General features: G+C 33.6%; 1 protein-coding gene across 4 annotated transcripts in view; it reads right to left on the reverse strand.

Annotated features, from left to right (window-relative positions):
* Window positions 1-22,042, reverse strand: part of LOC124105659 (uncharacterized) — a 64,844-nt gene extending 42,802 nt beyond the window's left edge. For all 4 annotated transcript variants that reach the window (XM_058585175.1, XM_058585174.1, XM_046462873.2 and 1 more), the window contains exon 1: window positions 21,892-22,042. In XM_058585175.1, coding sequence (XP_058441158.1) covers window positions 21,892-22,004 — 113 coding nt within the window. In that variant the 5' untranslated portion in view covers window positions 22,005-22,042. The remainder of the gene's footprint in view (window positions 1-21,891) is intronic.
* Between the last annotated feature and the right edge of the window lie 1,981 nt (window positions 22,043-24,023).

The raw sequence follows: 24,023 nt of genomic DNA on the forward strand, positions 1-24,023 counted from the left end.
ATGAAATATCATACCTCAACACTGTAAAAGCTATATATGACAAACCCAAGGCCAACATAATTCTAAATGGAGAACTACAGCATTCCTTCTAAAAATTGAAAAGAGAGAGGGATGCCTACTTTCACTACTTCTATTAGTAAACAAAGCAACTCTTAGCAAATACAAAGTGTAGAGATAATATTCTGTAATATATCAGATCATAATGAAATAAAACACAAGACCACCAACTTTACTAATGATTGATGAATAGAGAGCTGAACAAATCAGGTCTGTTATCCTCTAGCCAGAGCAATTTGGCAAATGATTGTAATTAAAGGGATACAAATAGGAAAAGAAGGCCTAAAACTAGATCCATTTGAAGAGGACATGATTCTATATTTAGAAGTCCAAAAAAAAAAGTTTACCAAAAACTTCTAGAACTCAAATGAATTCATCAAATTGCAGGATACAAAAGTAACAAACTTAAATCAATTGTGTTTCTATACTGTAATTATGAATGAGCTAAAAGAGAAATTAGGAAAACTATCCCATTCAAAATAGCATAAAACAATCTTGGAAACTACTTAACAAAAGAGGTAAAAGACCTCTACAATGATAATTACAAAACCCTCAAGAAATAAATTGAGGAAGACCATAGGAGATGGAAAGACTTCCCATGTTTTTGGATAGGCAGAATTAATATTGTCAAAATGGCCATACTAGTAAAAGTGCTATGAAGATTCAATGCAATTCCCTTCAATACCCCAAAGATATTAGTCACAGAAAAAAGAAAAAGCAATCATGAAATTCACTTGGATAAACAAGAGACCCAGATATCCAAAACAATCCCTATCAAGAAAAATGAAGCAGGAGGCATCATAATATCAGACCTCAAATTATACTACAGAGCTATTAAAAAATGATATTGGCAAGAACACAGGAAAGACCACCAAAGGAACAGAAGACACAGACAAACCCACATAAATACAGTTACCTCATACTAGACAAAGGTACCAATATGGTACATTGGAAAAAAGATAGCCTCTTCAACAACTGATACTGAGAAAATTGAAAATGCATATGTAGCAGAATAAAATTGAACCCTAATCCTCTCACCATGCACAAAACTCAACTCAAATTGTATCAATGACCTAGGAATTAGACCAGAATCCACACAACCGCTAGAAGAAAATGTAGGCCCAAAACTCCAACAGATTGCAACAGTCAGGAACTGACTTCTTAATAAGATCCCTAAAGCAAAAGAAGTTGTTGGTGGGTCTGACCTTGGATCTACATGGAGGAATGCTTACTTGCTCATTGTGCAGCATGGAAGTCCTAATGTACAATACTGTTTTGGGACAGAGTATTGTGAGAACACTAGCAAGCACCATTTCCCTGCTCCTTTGACAAGAAGCAAGAAGTTATTCCCTTGATCGTACAAGGTCAGCCTATGTGGCAGTTCCTAGACTCTTGGTGTCAGGATTCCCGTAATATGATATGTTGTGTATCACCTCTGGCCTATCATGACTGTTACCAGTAAATAGGCACATTCCCACTATAAAAGCTATTTTTGCTACACAATAAAGCAGACACCATTCTCTGAAACTATCTCTGGAGGGGTTTCTCTGTGCCCTCAAACTCCCCACAGTTGATGCTGAAAGGCAGGCCCTTCAGGAAAAAGTAAAATCAATTATCAATAAATGGTATGGCATCAAACTGAGAAGTTTCTTCATTGCAAAGGAAACAACCAAGGACATGAAAAGAGAGCCACCAGAATGGGGGGGGGGGCATTAAATTCCAGGATAGATAAAGAACTGAAAAAAAAACTTAACACTAATATAACAACATCACCCAATTAATAAATGTGCAGAGGAATTGAACAGGCACTGCACAGAAGAAGAAATACAAATGGTCAACAAATATATGAAAACATCTATAGAACTTAGAGGAATGCAGTAAACAGACCAGGGACAGAAGGCTTACAAAGACATTCCAGTATAGGAGACAGCAAAGATGCTAATCTCTTACTTCCAGCTACTTTTCCTGTCTTATGTGTGGTACAAACAATGATTTACCACCCCTAGGGATAAAAACTGTTGAAAGATGACACCATTCAGAGTTTATATACTCTTATCCACACTGCATTGTCCTGGGGAAATGCAGAAAGAAGAACTAGGGAGGTAGCATCAAATTGTTATGTAGTAATATTATATGATAATATCATAACTGATTTGATAAAATACTTAAATAGGCTATTAACTCACTCATACTTTCAGAATGTGCCAACCATTATATCTCCTATGGGAGAAGAAATTCCTGCAATTTCATTAGAAGTATAAACAAAACAAAACAAACAAAGAAAACCAAAACAAAAAAACAAACAAAAAAAAAACAAAACAAAAAATAATGTGACTCTTCTTTCCCTGAGAGAATATAGAGGACAAAGAAAGGAGCTGAGTGGTAATGTATTTCATAGAATGTGTGAGCTCTGGTTTCAATCCCCAACAGTAAAATAAATAGTGATGATGTTAATTTTGAAAAGAATTGTACTGTTAAAATTATATAGACTGAGTTTATACTCACCAGTCAAAAGAGGAGGATTATTTCAATTCATGCATGCTATTCCCTTTAGAGTCTTATTTCCCATGGCAAGGTACTTATAAAAGTTTTTGATGACCATTTTATAAACTATGACTTCTTGAGACTGTCAAATACATTGAGAAGAGTTTATCTGGTTGCAGCAGAGCAGGATGGTTCATTTAGTACTGTGTCATACAGCATGATGTCAATTTTCTCAATAATCCTCTTAAGTGGCAGACCTTTATAGATGCCATACTTTTTCAGCATGTAATCTATATTCCCTCAAACTATTTAGAATGGAAGATAAGGACTATAAATGTAGCCAACTCCCAGAGAATGTGCCTCAATTTCATGATGCTATAGGGTCAATCACTAGCACCACAAAAGCACTGAGATCTATTGTTTTTTAAATTATATATTTTTTTTCCTTTCTTGTTTGTGACCTGAATAATTCATGGACATTTATACACATCCATATTTTTTCTCAATTCTAGCATTTTTTTCTTTGATACTAGAGATTGAACTCAGAAGTAATCAAATACTGAGCAACATCCCAGTCCTATTTTGTATTTTATTAGAGACAGGGTCTCACTGAGTTGCTTAGTACTTCACTATTCCTGAGGCTGGCTTTGAATTCAAGATTCTCCTGTCTCAGCTTCCCGAGCCACTGGGATTATAGGTATGCATCACTGAACCCAGTCATTTCTAGCATTTTTGAAGCCAGTTATTTTTTATGGATCAGTATTTTGACTTACCAATAATGAGAAGTCCAAGACCATATAGATTCTCTGGCAATTCCTACCAAACTTCTAAAAAGGAACTAACAATAATACTCATCAAATTATTCCATGAAAAACAAAAGGAAGAAACTCTTCCAAACTCATTCTCTAAAGGTAGAATCACCCTGATACCAACCCAGACAAAAATACAACAAAGAAATAAAGCTTTAGACAAATATCCTGGATGAACACACATGCAAAAAATCTTAATAAAATACTAGAAAACTGAATAAGAATATATTAAAAATATAGTGTACCATAATAAAGATTGGTTCAACCTATGGAAATCAAAAAATGTAATTCATCATCAGACTTAAAACAAATCACAAAATTATCTCAATAGATGAAAGAAAGATATTTGACAGAGTACAGCATCCATTTATGCTTAAAACAGTAGAAAAACTAGGAATAGGAACATAACCGAATATTTTAAAAGCTATATACCAAAAAACCCAAGGCAAACATCCTTCCAAATGCAGAAAAACTGAAGCATTCCCTCTAAAACCTGGAACAAGACAAGGATGCCCTCTTTCACCTCTTCTGTTCAACGCAGTCCTTGAAATTCTAACCAAAGCAAAAGAAGAGCTCAAGCTATCCCTATTTGCTGACCACAAGATTCTCTATTTAGAAGACCCAAAACTACACCAAAATAACTTAGAACTCAAAAAAAAAACTCAGCATAGTAGCAGGATATAGAATTATCACCCATAAATCAATTATGGTCCTCTACACCAATTATGAATCAGCTGGTGAATCACAAAGGGCTCAAAAAAATTAAAATACTTGGGAAGTAAAAGATCTCTATAAGGGGCTCCACTTGAATCAAATGTATGAAATATGATATGTCAAGAGCTTTGTAATGTTTTGAACAACCAATAATAAAAAAAGATCTCTATAACAAAAATTAGAAAACACTAAAGAAAGAAATTGAAGATGACCTTAGAGGATGGAAGATCCCCAATGTTCATGGGTAGGCAAATTAATGTTATCAAAATTGCCATATTACCAAAACACTATATTTTTATTACAATTCCTAATAAAATTTCAATGATATGTTTTCATAGAAATAGAAAAGGCATTTCATGAAATTCACTTGGAAAAAAACCAAGAGGCCCAGTACTTCCAAAACAATCCTTAGTGAGAAAAGTGAAATAATCACAATATACAATCTCAAATTATAGAGCTACAAAATGCCATGATTTTGGCAGTAAAACAGGCAAGAAATCCAATGAAACGGAAAAGACAACACAAAGACAAAACTACATAAATACAACTATCTCATAGTAGACAAAGACATCAGTAACAGACATAAAAAGAAAAAACAGCCTTCTCAACAAATGCTACTGAGAAAACTGGAAATATGTATATGGCAGAATCAAATTGAACTCCTGTCCTTTACTGTGCACAAAACTCAACTTAAAGTCATCACTTAGGCATTAGACCAGAGATCCTGTACCCACTAGAAAACAATGTAGGACCAACAATCCATCATGTCAACCTAGGAACTCACATCCTCAACAAAACTTCTAAATTGCAACAAATAAAATCAAGAGTCAATAAATGGGAAGGTACAAAGTAAAAAGCTTTTTCACAGCAAAGAAAATGAATGTAGAGCCCGCAAAATGTAAAAAAAAAAATCTTTTACCACCTGAATCTCAGAGAGAACATTAATCTCACAGACACATAAAGAACTCAAAAAACCAGCTCAGAAGGCTAAGGAAGGGGTATCAAGAGTTTGACGCCAGATTTAGCAATGATGAGGCACTAAGCAACCCTGTCTCTAAATAAAATGCAAAACAGGGCTGGGGCTGGGGTGCAGTGGTAGAGCACTTGGCTCGCAGGTGTGAGACCCAGAGTTTGGTACTCGACCACCACATAAAAATAAATAAATAAATAAATAAATAAATAAAGATATTGTGTCCATCTACAACTAAAAAAATAAAATAAGACAAATTTTTTTTTTAATTGCAGGACATGAAGGAACAATTAAATACAGATTCTGAAAAGAATCAATTAGAAATCTTGAAAATAAAGAGCTCAACACCTCAAATAAAAATATCGAGTAGAAGTCAGACCTGTAGAGTAGATCAAGTGAAAGAAAAAATATCAGAGATTGAAGTTGATCATGAAATATTACATTCAACAATACAAAGAAGAATTAAAAGAACTGTAAAGAACTTAAAAACCCACTGGACACAATTTATAGACTAATCTAATGAATCATTGGTACACACAATGAAGAAGAGGTACAGGCTACAGGAAATGCAAGCTTTCTCAGTGAATAAAAGAGATTATTTCTTAAATCTTGTGAAAGTTATGGACATCAAGGTATAATAAGCTTTTAGAACACCAAATGGACCTGACCAGAAAAGAACATTTCCACAGAATAGTCTATAAAATTACCAAAGGTACACTGAAATCTGTAAAAGTCAAAGCAATTATAAACACATAAGAAAAATATTAGATTTCTGAGGAGAAACTGTAAAGCCCAGGATAGCAAGAAATGGTATATTTCAAGCCCTGAATAAAAAAGTTAAAAAAGAAACAAGGACAAAAATTGTAAAACAGATGGAAATGGTGGTCACCATGTAAATGTGAAAAATAAATAAAACAGAAACTAAAATCCAAGTATCACATGCTCTCCGTAACATGTTTAATCTTGGAAGAAAATAAGAATGACTAGAAAACGGAAGAGAGATTACTAAAGGAGAGAGAAGGTATTTGGGAATGAAACAAGAGAAAGGAGGGAAAAAATGGAAGTAAGGAGAGGGTTAGGATTCAAGTATTGTATATGTGTGTATCGAATTACCACTGTGAAATCCACCAATCTGTTGATATTAATAGTTCACAGGAACACCCATTTTTATAACAGGTGACATTATAGAAAAGCCCAATTTGTTAAAATACCACAATAGAAGAAACACAACCTACTAATTTAAAAATATTTTTCTTATTTCTTCAATGATATAAAATTTCAGATTCAAAATTAGTATAAAATTTCTTATGACAATATCATTTAGATAATAAATTTAATGCAATTAATTGCTAAATAATCCTGGATTCTATGTGATCAAGAAAAAAATTAGAAAAATATGAATGGAATTTAAACATTTACTTTTTTCCATTGTTCTTTTGTGATCAAAACTTTCTTACTCTTATTACACAGGGAATGCACACCAAGTGTAACTCACTTTTGTAAGTCTTACCTGGAATGAAAATTGATGGCATCCTAGATTCTGCTTTTATATATTGAAGAATTAGATTCCTGTTGCTATGCTTGACAAAAGTAATAAAATTCATATTTTAATACTCATATGAAAACACTGACCAAATATAGTGTTTTAGATCTACTTTCAGAACTTTTTCATATGCTCTCCAAATTTGTAAGCACTATAGACATTTTATTAACTTGAAAATTATTTCTAAAATGTTTGCTCTATTTTTGAGACGGCATTTCACGATAATGGCCAAGGCTCAAGCGATTTTCCTGGCTCAGGCTACCAAGTAGCTGGAGTGAATGCATGTGCTACTGCACCCATAACTTGTAATAAAGGAGAAAAAACTAAGACGAAATGATCATGCATTGAGAGCAACTCAGGCAAATATATTAACTAGTGTAGCGTGAACTCAGAAAATTCTCTGTCTCTGTAAACAATATCTCCTTGTTCTTGCACAAGTCTTTTCTCTTAGGCTTAAGGCCTTGGAGGAAATATGTGTTGTATCACTTTAGTTCACCAGCTTGTTATGAAGATTTACTAAGAAACATTGAAACATGTTAAGAGAAGTAGTAAAATAATGGCATATTTAACTTTTTAGAATATCAAATATAACTAATATGCATTTTCCATAGGTTCTAGTATTAAAATGTTAAAATTATTAAAAAATGCTTGAGTCCTAATTTTAATTATCAATCGTGCTCTTCTTTGTGCTTTGTACCTCAGAGCAAATCAGCAATTAAGTTAATTTATAACTTTATTTATAAATATCTCTTAAATTAGAGAATACAATCATCTTCTTTTGAGAGACTAATCAATAACAACAAATGCAAGAACTGGTTTGGACTACTACTATTTCTTCTCTACCTAGTTGAACAGAATCGGCAGATCATTGTAAGAGTAGCTACATCTCCATGTTGATCTCCAGCTGACTGGGAAGACAAAATCCTTTTTAACACAACAGATACTGAAGAGTCATAATGGGGCTTAGCTCTCTTACATTCAATGAATCTGCTTAATCTCTTTCTTTTGAAGAACAACTTGTTATATGCCGAAAACTTTAGGCAGTATTTGTAACAGCTGGGGAAATTTTAATTACTCGAAAAAACAAACCACTAGATGTGCCACTGAAAAGTTGGCACCTACCCTGGGAAACAGTGATATTTCCTCCTCCCCCTGCCCCTGCAATTAAAGGGAATCTATTTCAAAAAAGGGAACAATTCAGGGCACACACTTGTTAGCCAAGATGACAGAAAACTCCCATCTCTTCCAGTGACCTTATTTGAAGCTCTCTGATAGCTTTGAATGATATCAATTTTCTGATAGAAAAGACAAAATCCTCAAACAATAATGTACCCAAAAGGGTAAGGCTAATATGGTTCCAAATAAGGCTCCTAAAAGGATACAGGGTCAGAGTGCTTAATATTTGTTGGTCAAAGCTAGAGGCCAAGCTGTCAAAGCACAGTGCTGCTGCTTGGAAATAATGGTTGAATAAAAAAGCATGAGTGCATGTGACCTAAAAAGAATGTTGCAACTTTTGAGTCTAAGTGTGTGTTACCATGAAGACTCAGGGATTGGGACTAGTCAGGACATATTGTAATAAAAGCTATTCACTACAAATCTACAGGGTCAGTTCTAGCAGAAACACTACAGTAACTGAACTCACAGAGACAAAGGAACAATTTTAAATCCCTTTATCTTCATCCATCTGACTACAGAATTATCTTCCTTAGACTTCAAGGATATTATTAGGTCCTTGGTAAATTAAAGGATAATGGTGGAAAAGCTAACTTCTGCTAAACTGGGCATTTCAAGACCCAAATAGCTACTTAGAAAAATCATAGGTGTGATACTATTTGTGCCCATGAGTAGGGGTTATGCTTGGAATGAAATGGATAATGCTGGAAACCCTAAGGATAAAGGCTTACAAAGTTTTAAGATACTGGCTAGTGGTATACCTCAATGCTAGAACAATTTCCTACCAACGCATGAAGAGGAGAGGACAGGGGAGGGGAGAGGAGAGAACAAACCTTGGAGGTGACTCATGCACACATCACTACTTTTTTTTTTAATTAAATCATTTATTTTAATTATTTTTCTATTTTAATTACAGCAGAATGTATTTTGATTCATTGTACACAATTGCACCACAACTTTTCATTTCTGATTATACATGATGTACTGTCACACCAAATTTGCAGTCATACATGTACCAAGGTAATAATGTCTATCTCATGCCACCATCTTTCCTGCCCCCATTCCCCCTCACCTCACCTCCCTCATCTTCACCCAAAGTTTCATCACTATCTCTAGGGTAGACTTTTGAAGGGTTTTTGACTGATGAACTGTCCTAACTCACTACTGTTCCATACATACTGACACTATAAAATCTCACCTCATGTGTGAGATGCAACAGGTGTAACTATTGTGAATATGCATCTAATGTTGACTAGTATTGTAATGTAAATACTTATGCAGTATTGCCACTAGCAATTTCATAAAACAAGACAACCCATCCACAGTATTTGAAGAGACACATTAACAACACATTGAAAAAGCAGATCAACTATTTGTGTTGATTTATGTTCCACAGACAACATAAGGGTTTTTCTAAAAAAAAAAAAAAAGAGAGAGAGAGAGAGAGATAACTTCAACCTTAAGTATTTTTAATAAATTTATTTAAACAGCCAATTTATTATATTTTAGCAATTTGATATATTTTCTTTACATACACTAACAGACATAAACATCTTGGAAGATCAAGCCTTTATCTTTGAAAATCATTTGTAAGTCTAAAATGAAAACAAACACACAAAAAAAGAAACCTTTAGTCCCCAAAGGGGAGAGTTACAAACTTAAAATCCTTCAATGGACAGTAACTATGACTAGGTCATTCATCTGGAGTTGGCAAAGATTTTGAGGAATAAAGCTCCTTTTGCTTCCTAGGGTGATGTAACATTGTAATTCACAGTCAGCCAAAGGTGAAGAAGTAAAAAAGCTATTTGCAGGTGTAATACAATAACAGTAGCACTATGATAATAATAGTCATTGTTGCTTCAGTCACTCACTCTGAGAAGCATTGATGCTACATGTATAATCTTGCAACCAGCCTTCAAGCATATGTTACCCTCTTTTTCATTAGAAATTGACAACATGTGTCAACAGCAATTAAAACTCATTTAGAAATAATAAAAAATAATATTCTACAAAGAAAGTAATTTAAAGCAAACAATCATCCAAAGAACAAAATTATTTTCAATGTCTATTTATGCTCAACAAAGCATTTCCAAAAGGAAATTATACCAAGAGAAGATAAAATCTAAAAGAAAGTTTAAAAAGTTCAATACTGGAGAAAAAAAAAAGCAAACTAAAAGTCCATATTTATAAAACTAAAATGAAAACTCTAGCTAACACAAGACCATGTGATCAATAAAATCAAATAATAATCATCAGCTAATAATTATAAGGACATGTGAGTCATACGACATACTCTTATTTTCATCAGTCAGTTTGAATAACTGGTTTTATCCCTAATTGTAGTTCATGTTCATATATTTCACTGTATTCCAATGGTTATGTCATTCCCATTAATTTAATATTTTTAACTTGAGTGATTTTCCCTATAATATTAAGCCTTTTCAAAAAAAAAAATAAACAAATATATAAATAATGTGCTATACCTTCCCTTATCATCAACTGCACGTATGGTTGCTTTATTCTACCATCATCAGTCTGTTTTTCTTTATGGTGAGTAAAACTGGTGATTGGCCACTCTGAAAAAAATATAAATAGTTTATTCACAAAATTAATACTTCTCAACTGAATTTAACCTTACAAAATACTGTATGAATATAAGCATATAATAATAACGTAAATTAAGAGTAGCCACTTCCTACTCTTCCCACTCTGCTTCCATATGTGCTGCTATTTCACTTTGAAATGCATCTCCTCTGCCTAGAGTGGCCACATGAACTCCAGTCATTTCCAAAACTGCTTCCAACATTTACTCTTTCCACAAATCCTTGCCTTTGTCACAGCATTCATCATGGCATCTTGGAGTTATGTAAACTACACCCACCTCAACCAAGAGCATCTCGAGAACATGAACTGTATTCTATGTCAATAGCCCCATTCCCTAACACATGTTAGTAAAGAATTTAAGTATTATATTTAATTAACGAGCAAAATCCTCAACTTGCCAGTAGAGTGTATCAATCATATTTTGAAGAACGTCTACTTTTCCAGAAATACCAAGCCTCATCAGTAAGATTCCTTGTTTTATTTTTAGAGAAAATTTACAGAATTGTGCATTGTATGTCCAATATTACAGAAATAGCTTTCTCATTGCTTAACACCTATTTAACATTGATTTTTCAAAGGAAACATTCACATGTAAAGAATTTAAGTTGCATGGATTTAGTTCTGAAAGCTTTCCAATGACATGAAAGTTTTTTCCATGTTATACAAGTCCTCTTGATTCAATTTATGCAATCAGAATCCCAGATACCAATGTCAGGCATTCCTGTTCCAAAAGGGTCACAAAGATAATGGGCTCTAAATTAAAAGAGATAGACTTTGCATAAACTATGTTGCTTTTTCTTAATTAGTCCCTGTGTCTTCTCTTATTTATGAGAGATATTTATCTTACATGTTAGAAAGCTCAATATAAAAAATATATTTTTTCCTACAGAAATGGAGAAAATTTTTGCCAGCTAATCCACTGATAGGGCATTAACAAACAGAAATAACCAACTCAAAAAAACTTAACACTGGGCTAGGATTGTGGCTCAAAGGTACAGCACTTGGCTAGCACATGTGAGGTCCTAAGTTTGATATTCAGCGCCACATAAAATAAATAAAATAAAGGTATTGTGTCCAAGTACAACTAAGAAATAAATATTAAAAAATAACTTACCACCAAAAATAACAAAAATCACCAAATGAACAAACAAACAAAAAACACCCAGTCAATAAATGAGCAAAAGAACTAAACAGAAATTTCTAAGGGAAAAAAAGTCCCCAAAATACATGAAACATCTCTAGCAATTAGATTAATGCAAACCAAAACTACACTAAGACTTCATCTTGCTCCAGCCATGGTGGTAATGATCAAGAACACAAATAGTAATACATGCTGGTAAGGATGTAGGGGGAAGGCACAATTGTACACTGCTGGTGGGACTGCAGACTAGTACAACCACTCTGGAAAACAGTTTGGAGGGCTGGGGATGTGGCTCAAGCGGTAGCGCGCTCGCCTGGAATGTGTGCGGCCCAGGTTCGATCCTCAGCACCACATACAGACAAAGATGTTGTGTCCACCGAGAACTAAAAGATAAATATTAAAATTTAAAAAAAAAGAAAAGAAAGAAAACAGTTTGGAGATTCCCCCAAACCTAAAATGAGAAACATGGCATGACCCAGCCATCCCATGACTCAGTATTTTCACAAAATTACCAAAATAAAATTTGCTTAGTATAGTAATACGGCCACGTGTGTTTATAGTAGCACAATTAAGAATAGCTAACTTATGAAATCAACCCAGGTGCCTGTCAATAGATGAAAGCATAAAGAAATTGTGGTACGCATACATACAATGTAGTTTTACTCAGCCATAAATAATAAATTATGCCATCTGCTGGTAAATGGGTGGGGGGAGAATATCATGCTAGGTGAAATAAGCCAAACCAAGAAACTCAAAAGTCAAAAGTTTCATATTAGAAGCTGAAGTTAAATAGAGAAGGAAAGAACATAATATCATAAGACATAGGGAAGACCATTAGTGTAGAAAAAAGAAGATTGAGAGGAAGAGTGGGAATGAGAAAGAGAAGGCAATGAAGAAGGGATTCTTTAAAAATCATGTTATATGCATATACAGATATACCACAGGGAATAGCACCTTTATGTATAAGTAGAAAGAAGTAATCAAATATAAATAAATAGACAAGTGAAAGAATGTCCAGGCGAATAGGAAGAAGAGAATGGAGGAGGAGAGTTAGGACAGAAGGGAAAAGAGAGGATCATTAACTCAACTGGAATTCCATGCCTGTATGATTTTGTTAGAATTAACCCAAATACTATGTATAATATAGACTCTAATAAAAATAATATTAAAAATGTATTCTCACTTTTAATGATAATCCTGGTAACATAATACTAAGCTACTTTTCAAAAAAAATTTAACTCTGGTTCCACGTTAATTGCTACTTAAAATTATTTATAATTTTAGGAAAAATTTAATTCAGAAATTTTGTGTATCAACAAGATTTATGCTGACCTATACAGATTATTTTTAGCATCATGAAAGACACTAAATCATTTGCATTTTTAAGGAACAAAACTGAAAAGTAATACATACGACAGCTTGCAATATCCATGACTTATCTACTTTTAGCAATTATTTATCCACTTCTAGCAATGAGTAACCTAATCAGACTTTCAAAAATTCTAATGGGAACATGATTTTTATAGTATATAGAAAGAAAACTATTCAAATGCCAAATTCTAAACTTAAAAATTTAATCCCATTTCAAAGAGATGCATAATATATTATGTAGGCCATGTTCTTGTATATCAGTAGAAACCACCATGAAATCTTTATCAAAATATATATTTAAAAGACTTGTAAATTCATTTATAGAGGCAAAGTAGGTGGTCTGAGTGAATGCTGTAGTTGCCAGCAGCAAACTGGAGAACACATATTCCCAGCATGTTGGATGCACCCCTGTACACCACACCATAAAGTATTATGGCTCAAGTGAGACCACATGAGGTTCCTTCAGAGAAGCTTGAAGTTCAGGTTTATACATGAGTCTCTAGAATTCTAAATGTGGACTTAAATCATTGAGACAAACTAAGTATACATATGAGCTACAAAAGAAGGACAAGGAATACGAGGAGAACTTTCAACATTTGCTACTATTCTAATCAAGAAAATTCTGCTTATAATCAGTATTTGTTAGCATGCATCACTATTAATTTTAAAGAAATATATTTCAAATAATTTAGAAATAATGGTGACTGATGTACACCATGTTTTTGGCTTCAATATCTGCATTGAATGAGAGCAGGTTTGTTGCTACTAATGTGTTCCTATAAACGATAGCACAGTGGAGAGGAGTTTCACCCTTCTGCTCTGTTACATATCTCTAAACCACATGTGGGCAGAGATAATGCAGCCATGTCCCATTCAAATAAAGAGATTACAAATTGAAAAAAAATGGCATTAAAAAATACTTTCACCTACTACTACTACTACTTCTATTTCTAGAACAGCTTTTAGTCATTACCAGGAGTTATTGCAGAATAGGGAAAGAATAGATACACAATTAGTTACTGGGAAGTGAAAAGTGGAAAACTGGTCCCTTAGGTTATGGATTTAGGTAATTTCATTGTTACTTTGGACTCATGCAAAAATTTAAAAAGCTCACATATTTGAAAAATCTATAGGTATTAATTTGAATTCTAATTTAACTACATTGCTATTTTTGAACACAATAGATAGTTGTTAAATTAATTTAAAAATCAAAGTTTTCTTTATTTCCATTAGTTGTTTTGAGAGAAATATATCCATTTCAACTTGCTTGTTTAGAATTCAGTGTAATTGAATCTGAAAGATCTCCCTAGATACTTCTGTTCTAGAACAACAAAACATATTGCATACATAAGTGATAATGTGACTGAGAAGAATTTACCTACAACTTGTTGTGCTGCAAGGTGCTTAATGTCATGCCTATAAGAACTTGAACATACAATGTGTTCTATTTTATTACCCCTTTCTTCAACAATCCTTACTATTCTCCCACAGTGTTAGATATGATACTGAATCTAGGTTATGACAAAATAATTAATATCATGATAACAGAAACTGGTCTAACATGTATTTTAAAGGCAGCAATAACCTTTTTAGATGTCAGCCTAAATAACTGTCATGGGGACCATTAAGGAGAACAAAAAAGCAAACTACTGTCCACCAGGAATAATTTCCCAACTTTTTTATTGTATAAGATATGTCAAACTTAAGGCATCCCATTAACAAACATCTGTAAAAAGAAAAATATAACACAAAAAGCAACTTTCTGCTGTTTAACTTATAATATAATAGCATGAACTCATCCATAAAATGTCACATTTTTTTCCTGTAACTTCAGGCAAGATTTCTAGAAATGCACTTAATAATATAAAAATTTCAAGTTCTAAAATTGCATTATCAGATGCATTTTCAAAAGAATTAGAAACTTTTCTAGTTTTCCACTGTTATTCTCATACAACAGATCTACTATCTTGTGTCCATACTATAATGCTTTACTATAGTATCATGATAGAGTTGAATATTTGGTAGAACTACTCACAGGTATCTCTGTTATGATTAATCAGTCTTGTTCACACTTCTTCATCATACACAAATATTTTAAATAAAATTAAACTATTTAAATATCATACTTTATAGCTTAATTCTAGAAATTATTTTTAATTCAATATATCCTGAGTGTTTATTTTAGTTAGAAAAGCAATATAACAGTGCTACTTATTTCAGTGAAGTGTTGTAGCTTTTTTCAAATACCTTAGATCATTTTTTAAAAATATTATTCCCAGAAATATTGATGTAGATATTAAAATGATATTTATTTTATATCAGACTGCTGATACTTAGGGTTTTTTATTGTTCTACTCCCTTAATAAAAATGTGTAACATGACATTACTTTTTAATATTTATTTTCAGTGCATAAAAGCATGTTTCTTCTAAGTTGCAAGGAGCTGAAAATCACTGACAGATATTTCATTAATTCTCAATTAGAATGAGAGGATGATGCCACTAGAACATGATTCATCTTACTTCTGCCAGTTTCTTCAGCAGTTAAAATTGGGAAAACAATCACCTCTATTAAAGAATCAGTGGAAGAACTAAATTAGATAACTTCTACAGTACGTTTAGCTTGTTGCCTAACAAAAGGAATCCATTATATTTGTTAGTTTCTTTTTTGTTTGTATTCTTATCCTAAAGGTACACCTGAAGTAATGTGACAAGAGTAAAATTATTTTTAGAAAGAAATTTGTGGTGGAAGTGAAAATAATAGGAAAAGGTGCAGAAGATAGGTGTCATGAAGCCAATTTAGCAGGCTGTTAGTAATACTGTTTAAAATAGCTACAACTGACTGTGTTCCAAATATGTCACCCAACAGTTTACCAATACATAAACTTTTCAAACGTATGTGCAGAAAAGGAACCATTCATCACCAATTGATTTATGACAGATGAAACGCATAAAGATAGCTCACTGTCATACCTTACATCACAAAGAATCACTGATGTTCTCAGAAATTAAATCTGTCTAATTCTATGGCTCTGTTGTAGCATAAGGAAAAAGGACCATAAGACAGATGACAATTAAAAAATGAAAGTTGTTGCTATTTTTGTTAGGTATTGGCTACATATGTAAGCTGCCTCCACATGCCATTTACTTAAAACTAATACAAAATGCTCTAAAAAAAACTACTATATTTATTGCTACTTTTAGATGGAGAACTAGGAACACAAAGAAAATAAGAAAATTGCTTCAGTTCCTTAATAGCAAATGGTTCAGATCTTGATGATCTGAAATGAAGAGAACACACGTCTTCTTCTCCATTTAGAGGACAAGGTAGCTGTTTCCTCTTTTGTCATATAAAAAGCTGTAATATCAAATTGCCTTTTAAATCTCCAATCAAGTGTGTTTTTAAGTAAATGGATAAATATATATATTCTTATATCAAAAACAGAAATATTTTCAAAAGTCCATGTTATTATTTTCATGCTAAATATTTCCCACCCACAGCCCAGCCTCAGTAAGCCTCCAGATTAAGTTTCTTGAGCCATATTTATAATTCAATGATTGATATTATCAAAGAATTGTGGCCAAATCCAGCTGACTATACACTAGATATAACTAGCTGACAACTAGTTATTGACAGAGAGATAAATAATTAATGTAATATTCCAATATTTCAGTAATATAAAAATTATCAAAATAAATCCTTTGAGTTGTACAATATTATGATTAGAACAAAATAGCCTTATCCTTTAATTTGTTCCAATTAAATCACAAAACAAACTTTAATAGCTTATTTTAAAAAATTGTTATCAACTAATTGGTCATTTTTTCATTTATTTTTATTCATATTTTTTGAATACCAGAGAATAAACCCAGGGGTGTTCTACCTCTGAGCTAGATTCCCCAACTTTTATTTTCAGTGATGGAGATGGAATCATTTTTGAGAAAGGGTCTCACACAGTTGTTGAGGCTGCCCTTAAACTTGTAAATTCTCCTGTTTAATTGACATTATGTCCTATGTTTTCAAAATAAGATTATTCTCTGGATAGTATATAACTCTATATTACAACAAACATGAAGATCAAGACCTACAAAAATTACAACATTGAAATTAAAAAAAATATTATCTCCCATTACATGTGTTCTCATTAAAATAAATGTGAGAAAATCAAAGAAATGAAAATAATGTACAAAAAGTTGAAAACCTTTGTCTCAAACTTTTACAATTATATATCATAGTGGATAATACATTATAAATTTTCTAAACAAATTATTTAGGTAGCCAAAGTGGATGACAAAAGAGGTCGTGACAGGTGCTATACTTTGCAATTAGTGGGGGGAAAAAAAACCATGATAAAAAGAGAAAAAGGAAAAAAAGGAAACACAGTTGATATTCTGAATTTCTCAAATGTGTTTAATATTCATTATCTTCCCCAGATAATCAGTTTCATGTTACTGATTTTACCTGATCAATATCTGATATTCAAAGGCCTATTATAGAAAAATAAATGTAGCACCAGACCAGACTTAGAATCTTAATTTTTCTGTTTATTAACTATTTAATTTCAGATCACTTTATCGTACTTCACTTTTAAGTTCAAATTTTATAGGAAAAATACACATACAGACAAATATCATTACCTAAACACAAAAATAATCATTCTGGGGCTGGTATTGTGCTTCAGTGGCAGAGCACTTGACTGGCATGTGTGAAGCACTGAGTTTGATCCTCAGCACCACATATAAATTAAAATAATTAAAAAAATAAAAAATAAAGGTACATCAACAACTAAAAAATATTTTTAAAAAATAGTCATTCTTTCCTTCTCTCCCCATATGTGTTGTATGAATGTACATAAATGTAATATTACCCATAGTCATGTTATGTGTTATACACACACATAGAAATATTTAGAAAATTTCACTTTAGCTGGAAAAAAAATTATTAATAAGAATTCAAGAACTGGAGACAGTTCAGTTAGTAGAGTTTTTGGCTTGCATGCAGAAAGCCCTGGGTTCAATCTCCAGCACTACAAAAAAAAATTTCCCATAGGGACCACCAAAACAAAAACAAACAAACAAACAAAAAATTCAATTTTTTATAAGATGTATTAAATAATATAATTTGTGTTAGGAAATGAAAGAGAAAAATGACAAGATATGATAATTAAGAAATTTGATGCTCAATGGTGAACACAAAATGTTATATTTTTAATGAAATTGCTTTACTTCTCTTCATTTTGATGTGACCTGTGTAAAATATTTTTGTTTGTATGGTTCATAATTATATAGCTTAAGAAAACAGTATGTTGACCAAATAAAACTACATTATGCATGTCAAAATATTCCCACATAATCTGAAAGAATCTACCATGCAAGTTAAGCAGAATATATTAATAAGTTAATACACTAAGTCTACTAGAAATACTTGAAATGCCAGGCAGAACTAAAACAATAATGAAAAAGATTTTATTTAAATGATGCAGCAATAGTAATATATGACTTTTCTTTAGAACCAAATAAAAGGCAATAATTCTGAGACTCACAGGGATATATAAACAGCCTAAATAATAATGCATGTACTTATTATTTTCTTGGTGATTAGTTTGATTATTTGTCTTAAGTGCTAGAAAAATAAATATATTTGAAATATTAGCATCTTAATTTCATAGCATTGTTATTGAAATTATTTTTAAATAATATCAAATTATTCTTTTTTTAAATTCATGCCTCACATGGCCATTTTATTTCTTGCATTTCAATACATAAATTCAACAGTATCTGGGATACAAAGGTAGATTTGAGGCACTATTAAAAAATATGGTAAAGTAAAAATAACAAATCAATTTTTAAAACTAATAATACAGTGGAAACTTAAAAATTAAGTTTATTGAAATGAACTGCGGAAATGATTAAGAAAGTCAAAGATAACTCTGCATAAAAATCTAATAAAGTTCCAGACAGAAACTGTCATTGTTTGTTTGAGAAACTTTAGAAACTTTCCTTTTACATGACACTATTGAAAATAGTGAGATAGTGGTTTGGCTAGGCATATATTTTCATATTTGGAAAGCCATAATATTAGGGAAAGTATTGGGATACATGTGGTAGGCAAATCACAAAAAACATTTTTGAAGAATGTGATAGTTGGATGTAAGCTAGTTCAGTTGCTACAAAAAACAATAAGGAGGTTCCTCCAAAAACTAAAAGTAGAGCTACCACATAATCTTGCAATTCCACTTTGGATTTACACAAAAGGGAATGAAATGGACATGTTAAAGAAACACCTTAACTACTGTATTGATTGTAGTACAGTTCATAATAGCCAGGAAATGAAAACAACAGAAGTGCCCATAAACTGACAAACTGAATTTAAAAAATGTGATATATAAAAAGAAATATTATGAAACCATAAAATTAAATGAAGTCTGGTCATATGCAACACAACATGGATGGACACGGAGGACATTATGCTAAATAAAATAAGCCAGGCACAGAAAGACAAGTATTACCTGATCTGACCTACATGTCGAATCTAACACAATAAATCTCACAGCGGTTAAGAGAATAGTTGTTACCAGAAGCTGGGAAGAGTGTGAGAGGATGCAGAGAGATTTGTCAACCAGAACACCATTACAGTTAGGAGGAATAATTTATGGTGTTCTATGGCAGAACTGGGGGAATATAGCTGAAGTAATGTGTTGTATATCCAAAACTAACTATAGGGAAGATGTTTTAAATATATATATTTACAACAAAGCAATGATAGAAGTTGAGATAGATCATTACCCATGAAACAAAATGATTACACTATACCATATCAATATGAACTTACTATGTGCCAATCGAAATAAGTCTTTGAGAAAAGAAATATTACCCATGAAGTCAGAATAAATGAGAATGAAATCCAGGCACAGTGGTGGACACCTGTAATGCCAATGAGGTGGGAGACTGAAACAGGAGGATTCCTTCTAGGGAAGAATAGAGGTACTTTCAATTAGGCAGAGGTGAGTGAAGGGAGGGGAGGAGGGTAAAGGAGTAGGAAGAATACCTACGAATGAACATTATTACCCTAAGTACACATATACACATGACCAATATGATTCTATACCACATACAACTAGAAGAATGAGATGTTAAATGCCATTTACGTATGACATCTCAAAATTCATTCTACTGTCATGTATAATTAGAAGAAACTTTAAAAAAATCAAGTATGCATCCCTTCTCTTCTTTTCTACTACCATTATCATACCCCACCATCAGCAGCACTTAGCAAGACTTACAATGTCCAACTAGAGGAGCTTATCAGGGACTTTGGGGCTCTGGGATGCTCCACAGAACTGCTATGGGAAAACCAAACTTCACATATTTACTTTCCTCATGAGAGTCTTCATTTGCATTTTGAGGTACTCTTAATGGTAAAAATTATAAAGTGAACTCAGACAATTATAACCAACCCTCAGAAAGTATTCTACATATTGAAAATCAAAAGGTGATATGATTTTAAGGTTTTAGTAGTTCAATTAAAATATATAAGCTTGGTTGCATCTAGGCAAATGTATTAAGCTTCTACACTTAAAATAACTTCTAAGAGATATTCCTCATGTAGTTCTCAATCCCATGGTAAAATCTCAAAGGCAAAAAAAATTAATTTTAATAGTGCTTGTTAATATGTTAATATTCTTAATTGTCTATTTTGGTGTTAACTTGTGTTACCCCTAAGTGAAATCTAGTTATGACATATGACCCTGTGGTAAAATGAAAATTAACCCTAACTTGGCTAACAGCCTCTTTTATCAAGATGCTGATCATAAATTTAATAAATCCCCACCTATTGAACATGGACACATGTTCAAAACCATCAAATGATAATGTGAAATAAAAACAATAACAAAAAAACTTTTTCTTACTATAACTGGTTGTATAAACAACAAAAGGCATGCAATATGTGTGTTATTACAAAGACATGCATTTATAAAATACATGTCTCAATAGAGAAAAATGTCATCAGAAGACATTAGGTGAATGCCTTAAAAACTTGACCATTTCAGTTCCAGTGCTTATCTCTCATTTTAAGACAAAACCAACTGATAACTGATTTTCCATGAGGCATGCATTAGACACACTGGAAGAATGCACATCAAAGTATTTCAGAACGAATATATCCTTTGCACAGCATAAAGAAAAATGTCAATGGAGAGTAATTCTACTTATTGGGAAATAGTGAAATATAAGGCAAATTAAGCGAGGACTTTCAAAAATGGTTTCCATAAAATGGGTCGTTTTAAAATATGGAAGCCATTGGTATATTTTAAAAAATGAATCATTACAAATCAGATAATGGCTGGACTTACACTGAAAAATTGGAATTTACTTCTGTGAAGAAAAAAAAAAACACTTGCAGATATAGTTCAGAACAGTTTTTAAAATATGATACATCCATACTTTTAACAATAGAGACAAGCTTCCCTTGAATTCACGTGTTTTACTCTTCTCCCTTTCCCCTTCCCCAGTTCAGGAGAGGGGCTCCACCTCCAGCAGCTTCCCAAGTACACCCCCTCCACTGTCCCACAACTACACCCAACTATGAGCTCTATAACCCCACCACACCCACTCAGCCGCCTGAAGGAGTGAGCACCAGGAACAGCACACCCCTCCTCTGCCCCACTGGCCTACAACTATAATCTCCACTGCATCCACCCAGCCATGTGCCTCACAGCGACAGACAGCGCGCCCCCTCTCCACGCACTGCCTCGCCCAACTCCTCGCCCGAAGCCTCTCCAGCCAGGACAGTGCCCGCTGCCACACACAGCGAGGGATACTGAAGTCCGCCCTACCTGAGGCTCTCCTCCCGGCTCTGGGAAAGCCAACAGCAGAACGGTGGTGAGGGCCCAGGCTGCCTCTGTGAGAGTCCCCAGGACCTCACCGGGGACTGCAAAGGGGAAAGGTGACGCCATGCCTCCCCAGAGGGCGACGAAGCCGTGGGACCAGAAGCGAAGAGCCCAGGCAGCAGTCAGCAGGAAGTACCTGGGGGACTGGAAGGTACGTCCTTCTCCCCCGTCTGCCGGCCTCTTCCAGGCCTCCCAGAAACCCAGGGCGCAGAAGCAGCTGGCGGTGCCTGCGGGCGAGCGAGCGAGCATGAGCGCGTGCGCCAGTGCGTGCACCTGTGCGAGCAGGGCAAGGCTGTGCCCAGGGGTATTGGGGCGGAGCTACGAGATGGGGCGTGGACTGCGGGTTCCTGCCCTGCGTCAGGACAAAGGGAATGGGCCCTGAAACGGATAGCTTTCGGTTTCCACGGGTGTTTTACCCTTTTGAGAATGGAGTTCTTAACAAATGCAATCGGAATCATTTACTTTTTTTCTTTTCTTTGTTCGCGGTTCTAGGGATGAAACCCAAGGTCTCCTCTATTGCAATCAGGCGCGTCCCTGCTGAGCCACGTTCCCACACCCAAAATACATCGGGAAGGGAAGGGAAGATAGTCCGATATGATTGGTGTCCTTATGAGAAGAATGAACTTTAGACACTGAATCAGGAAGAATACCATGTGAAGGCAGAAGCAGAGAGGCATCTTCTGGGTGAGGAACGCCTGGGTCCCCAGACATTGGAACAGCATGCACATTCTCCTGAGACTGCAGAGGAACACAGTCCTCTGGTATCTTGACTTCAGACTTACAGCCCCCAAATGTCTGCTGTTTTATGCCAGTTCACTTTTAGTTAATTTTAAGGCTGCCCTTAGAACCCAATTCAGTATCAAAGAAATTATTAGCAAAGCAACTCAATTGCTATAGCAAACTTAATTTCTTTTCTTCAAAAATTAAGTTTATAATTAATAACTTCAGCCATTAACTCAGACTTTCTCATCTTCTTGATGTTGTTGGCCGAGAACATATTCCAACAGGAAGTGACTTTTATTTTTTCCCCCGAAGTTGGTCATAAATGTTTGATATCTAAGGTCTGGGGCAAAGGCAAGCCTTTACAAAAGAAAGCTGGGTGGAGGTGAGACTGTATATGCAACACCTTTCTAAGCTTTGTTCTCCTGAGTCTGATGTACTAGCAATATAGCCGTGGTTGAAGGTATTCTTCTGTTGCCTGAGATATTAATTTTTTCCAGTTTTGCTTATTTGTTTACTAATAATACCCATATTTAGGCAAAATAGTGGGCATTGCATGACACATGATATTTTTAACAACATAATTAAGAAATTCTGCTGTGGTGGTAGACTGATGAGAGTAAAGAAACTCTAAATTGGGGAAATGAGCTCTAGAATTGTTGCCAAAAACTATTCATATAAAGTGAGAACTGTGTTCTATAGGAAACTACAGGCTACTTGATTTCTAGAGGACACAACAACGTTGATTTATGAAAGATGTTTAATGTGAGTGGGAGGGAATATGGATGGAGAGACAGAAAGAGAAAGAGGCTAAACATTTATTAATAAGACTATTCCATTATTTAAAAAAATAGATTTTTTTTCTTAAATGAAATGAATTCATTTTTCAACCTTGAATAACTTTTAGGAAAAGAAAATGCTTTAAAGTGTATTTATTTTTTAATGAGAAAAACTGCTGGAGAAAATAGCACAAAGGTTTTTGATGGTAGCTGCTCAGGGTCATTGCCTTAAGTCTGGTTCACTCTCCACTGAGTTTACTCAGAAATGTCTTATCTCTGTAGCCTGCTCAATCAGGAAACTGAAATACAGAGAGAAAAAAAAAACAGAACCAAAGTTATTTCTTATAACTTAAGAATCAAGAAAAATTTTTTTTCAGAAAAATATGTACCTGTAACTATAGCAGTAAGTGCGCATAAGAGTTAAAAGAATTTCAGAAGTGATGAACTATATTAATTGACAAATTATGAAGCTAATTTATATTACTTTATACTGAAAGTAGAGCACACTTGACAGCTATTAATCCACACAGTATTTAATGTTAGTTTTGCAAGCTGGAGATACTATAAAAACCTTATACTGCAAATATAAAATGTTTCAATGGATCATAATTAACACACAACTTCAGTTTCTGATTAATCATTTTTGTTAGATTGTAGATTATGCTTAATTAATAAAAAGGAATGTAAAATTTTGGTACTACATGTTGGAAATCCAAAAAAGAATCACAGTTTGACTTTGGCATATTCTTCATATATTCATTAAAGTTTG

This window comes from Marmota monax, unplaced genomic scaffold (genome assembly GCF_021218885.2).
Source record: "Marmota monax isolate L192 unplaced genomic scaffold, Marmota_monax_Labrador192_F-V1.1 WCK01_AAM20220418_F8-fsc00638, whole genome shotgun sequence".
Classification (NCBI taxonomy): Eukaryota; Metazoa; Chordata; class Mammalia; order Rodentia; family Sciuridae; genus Marmota; species Marmota monax.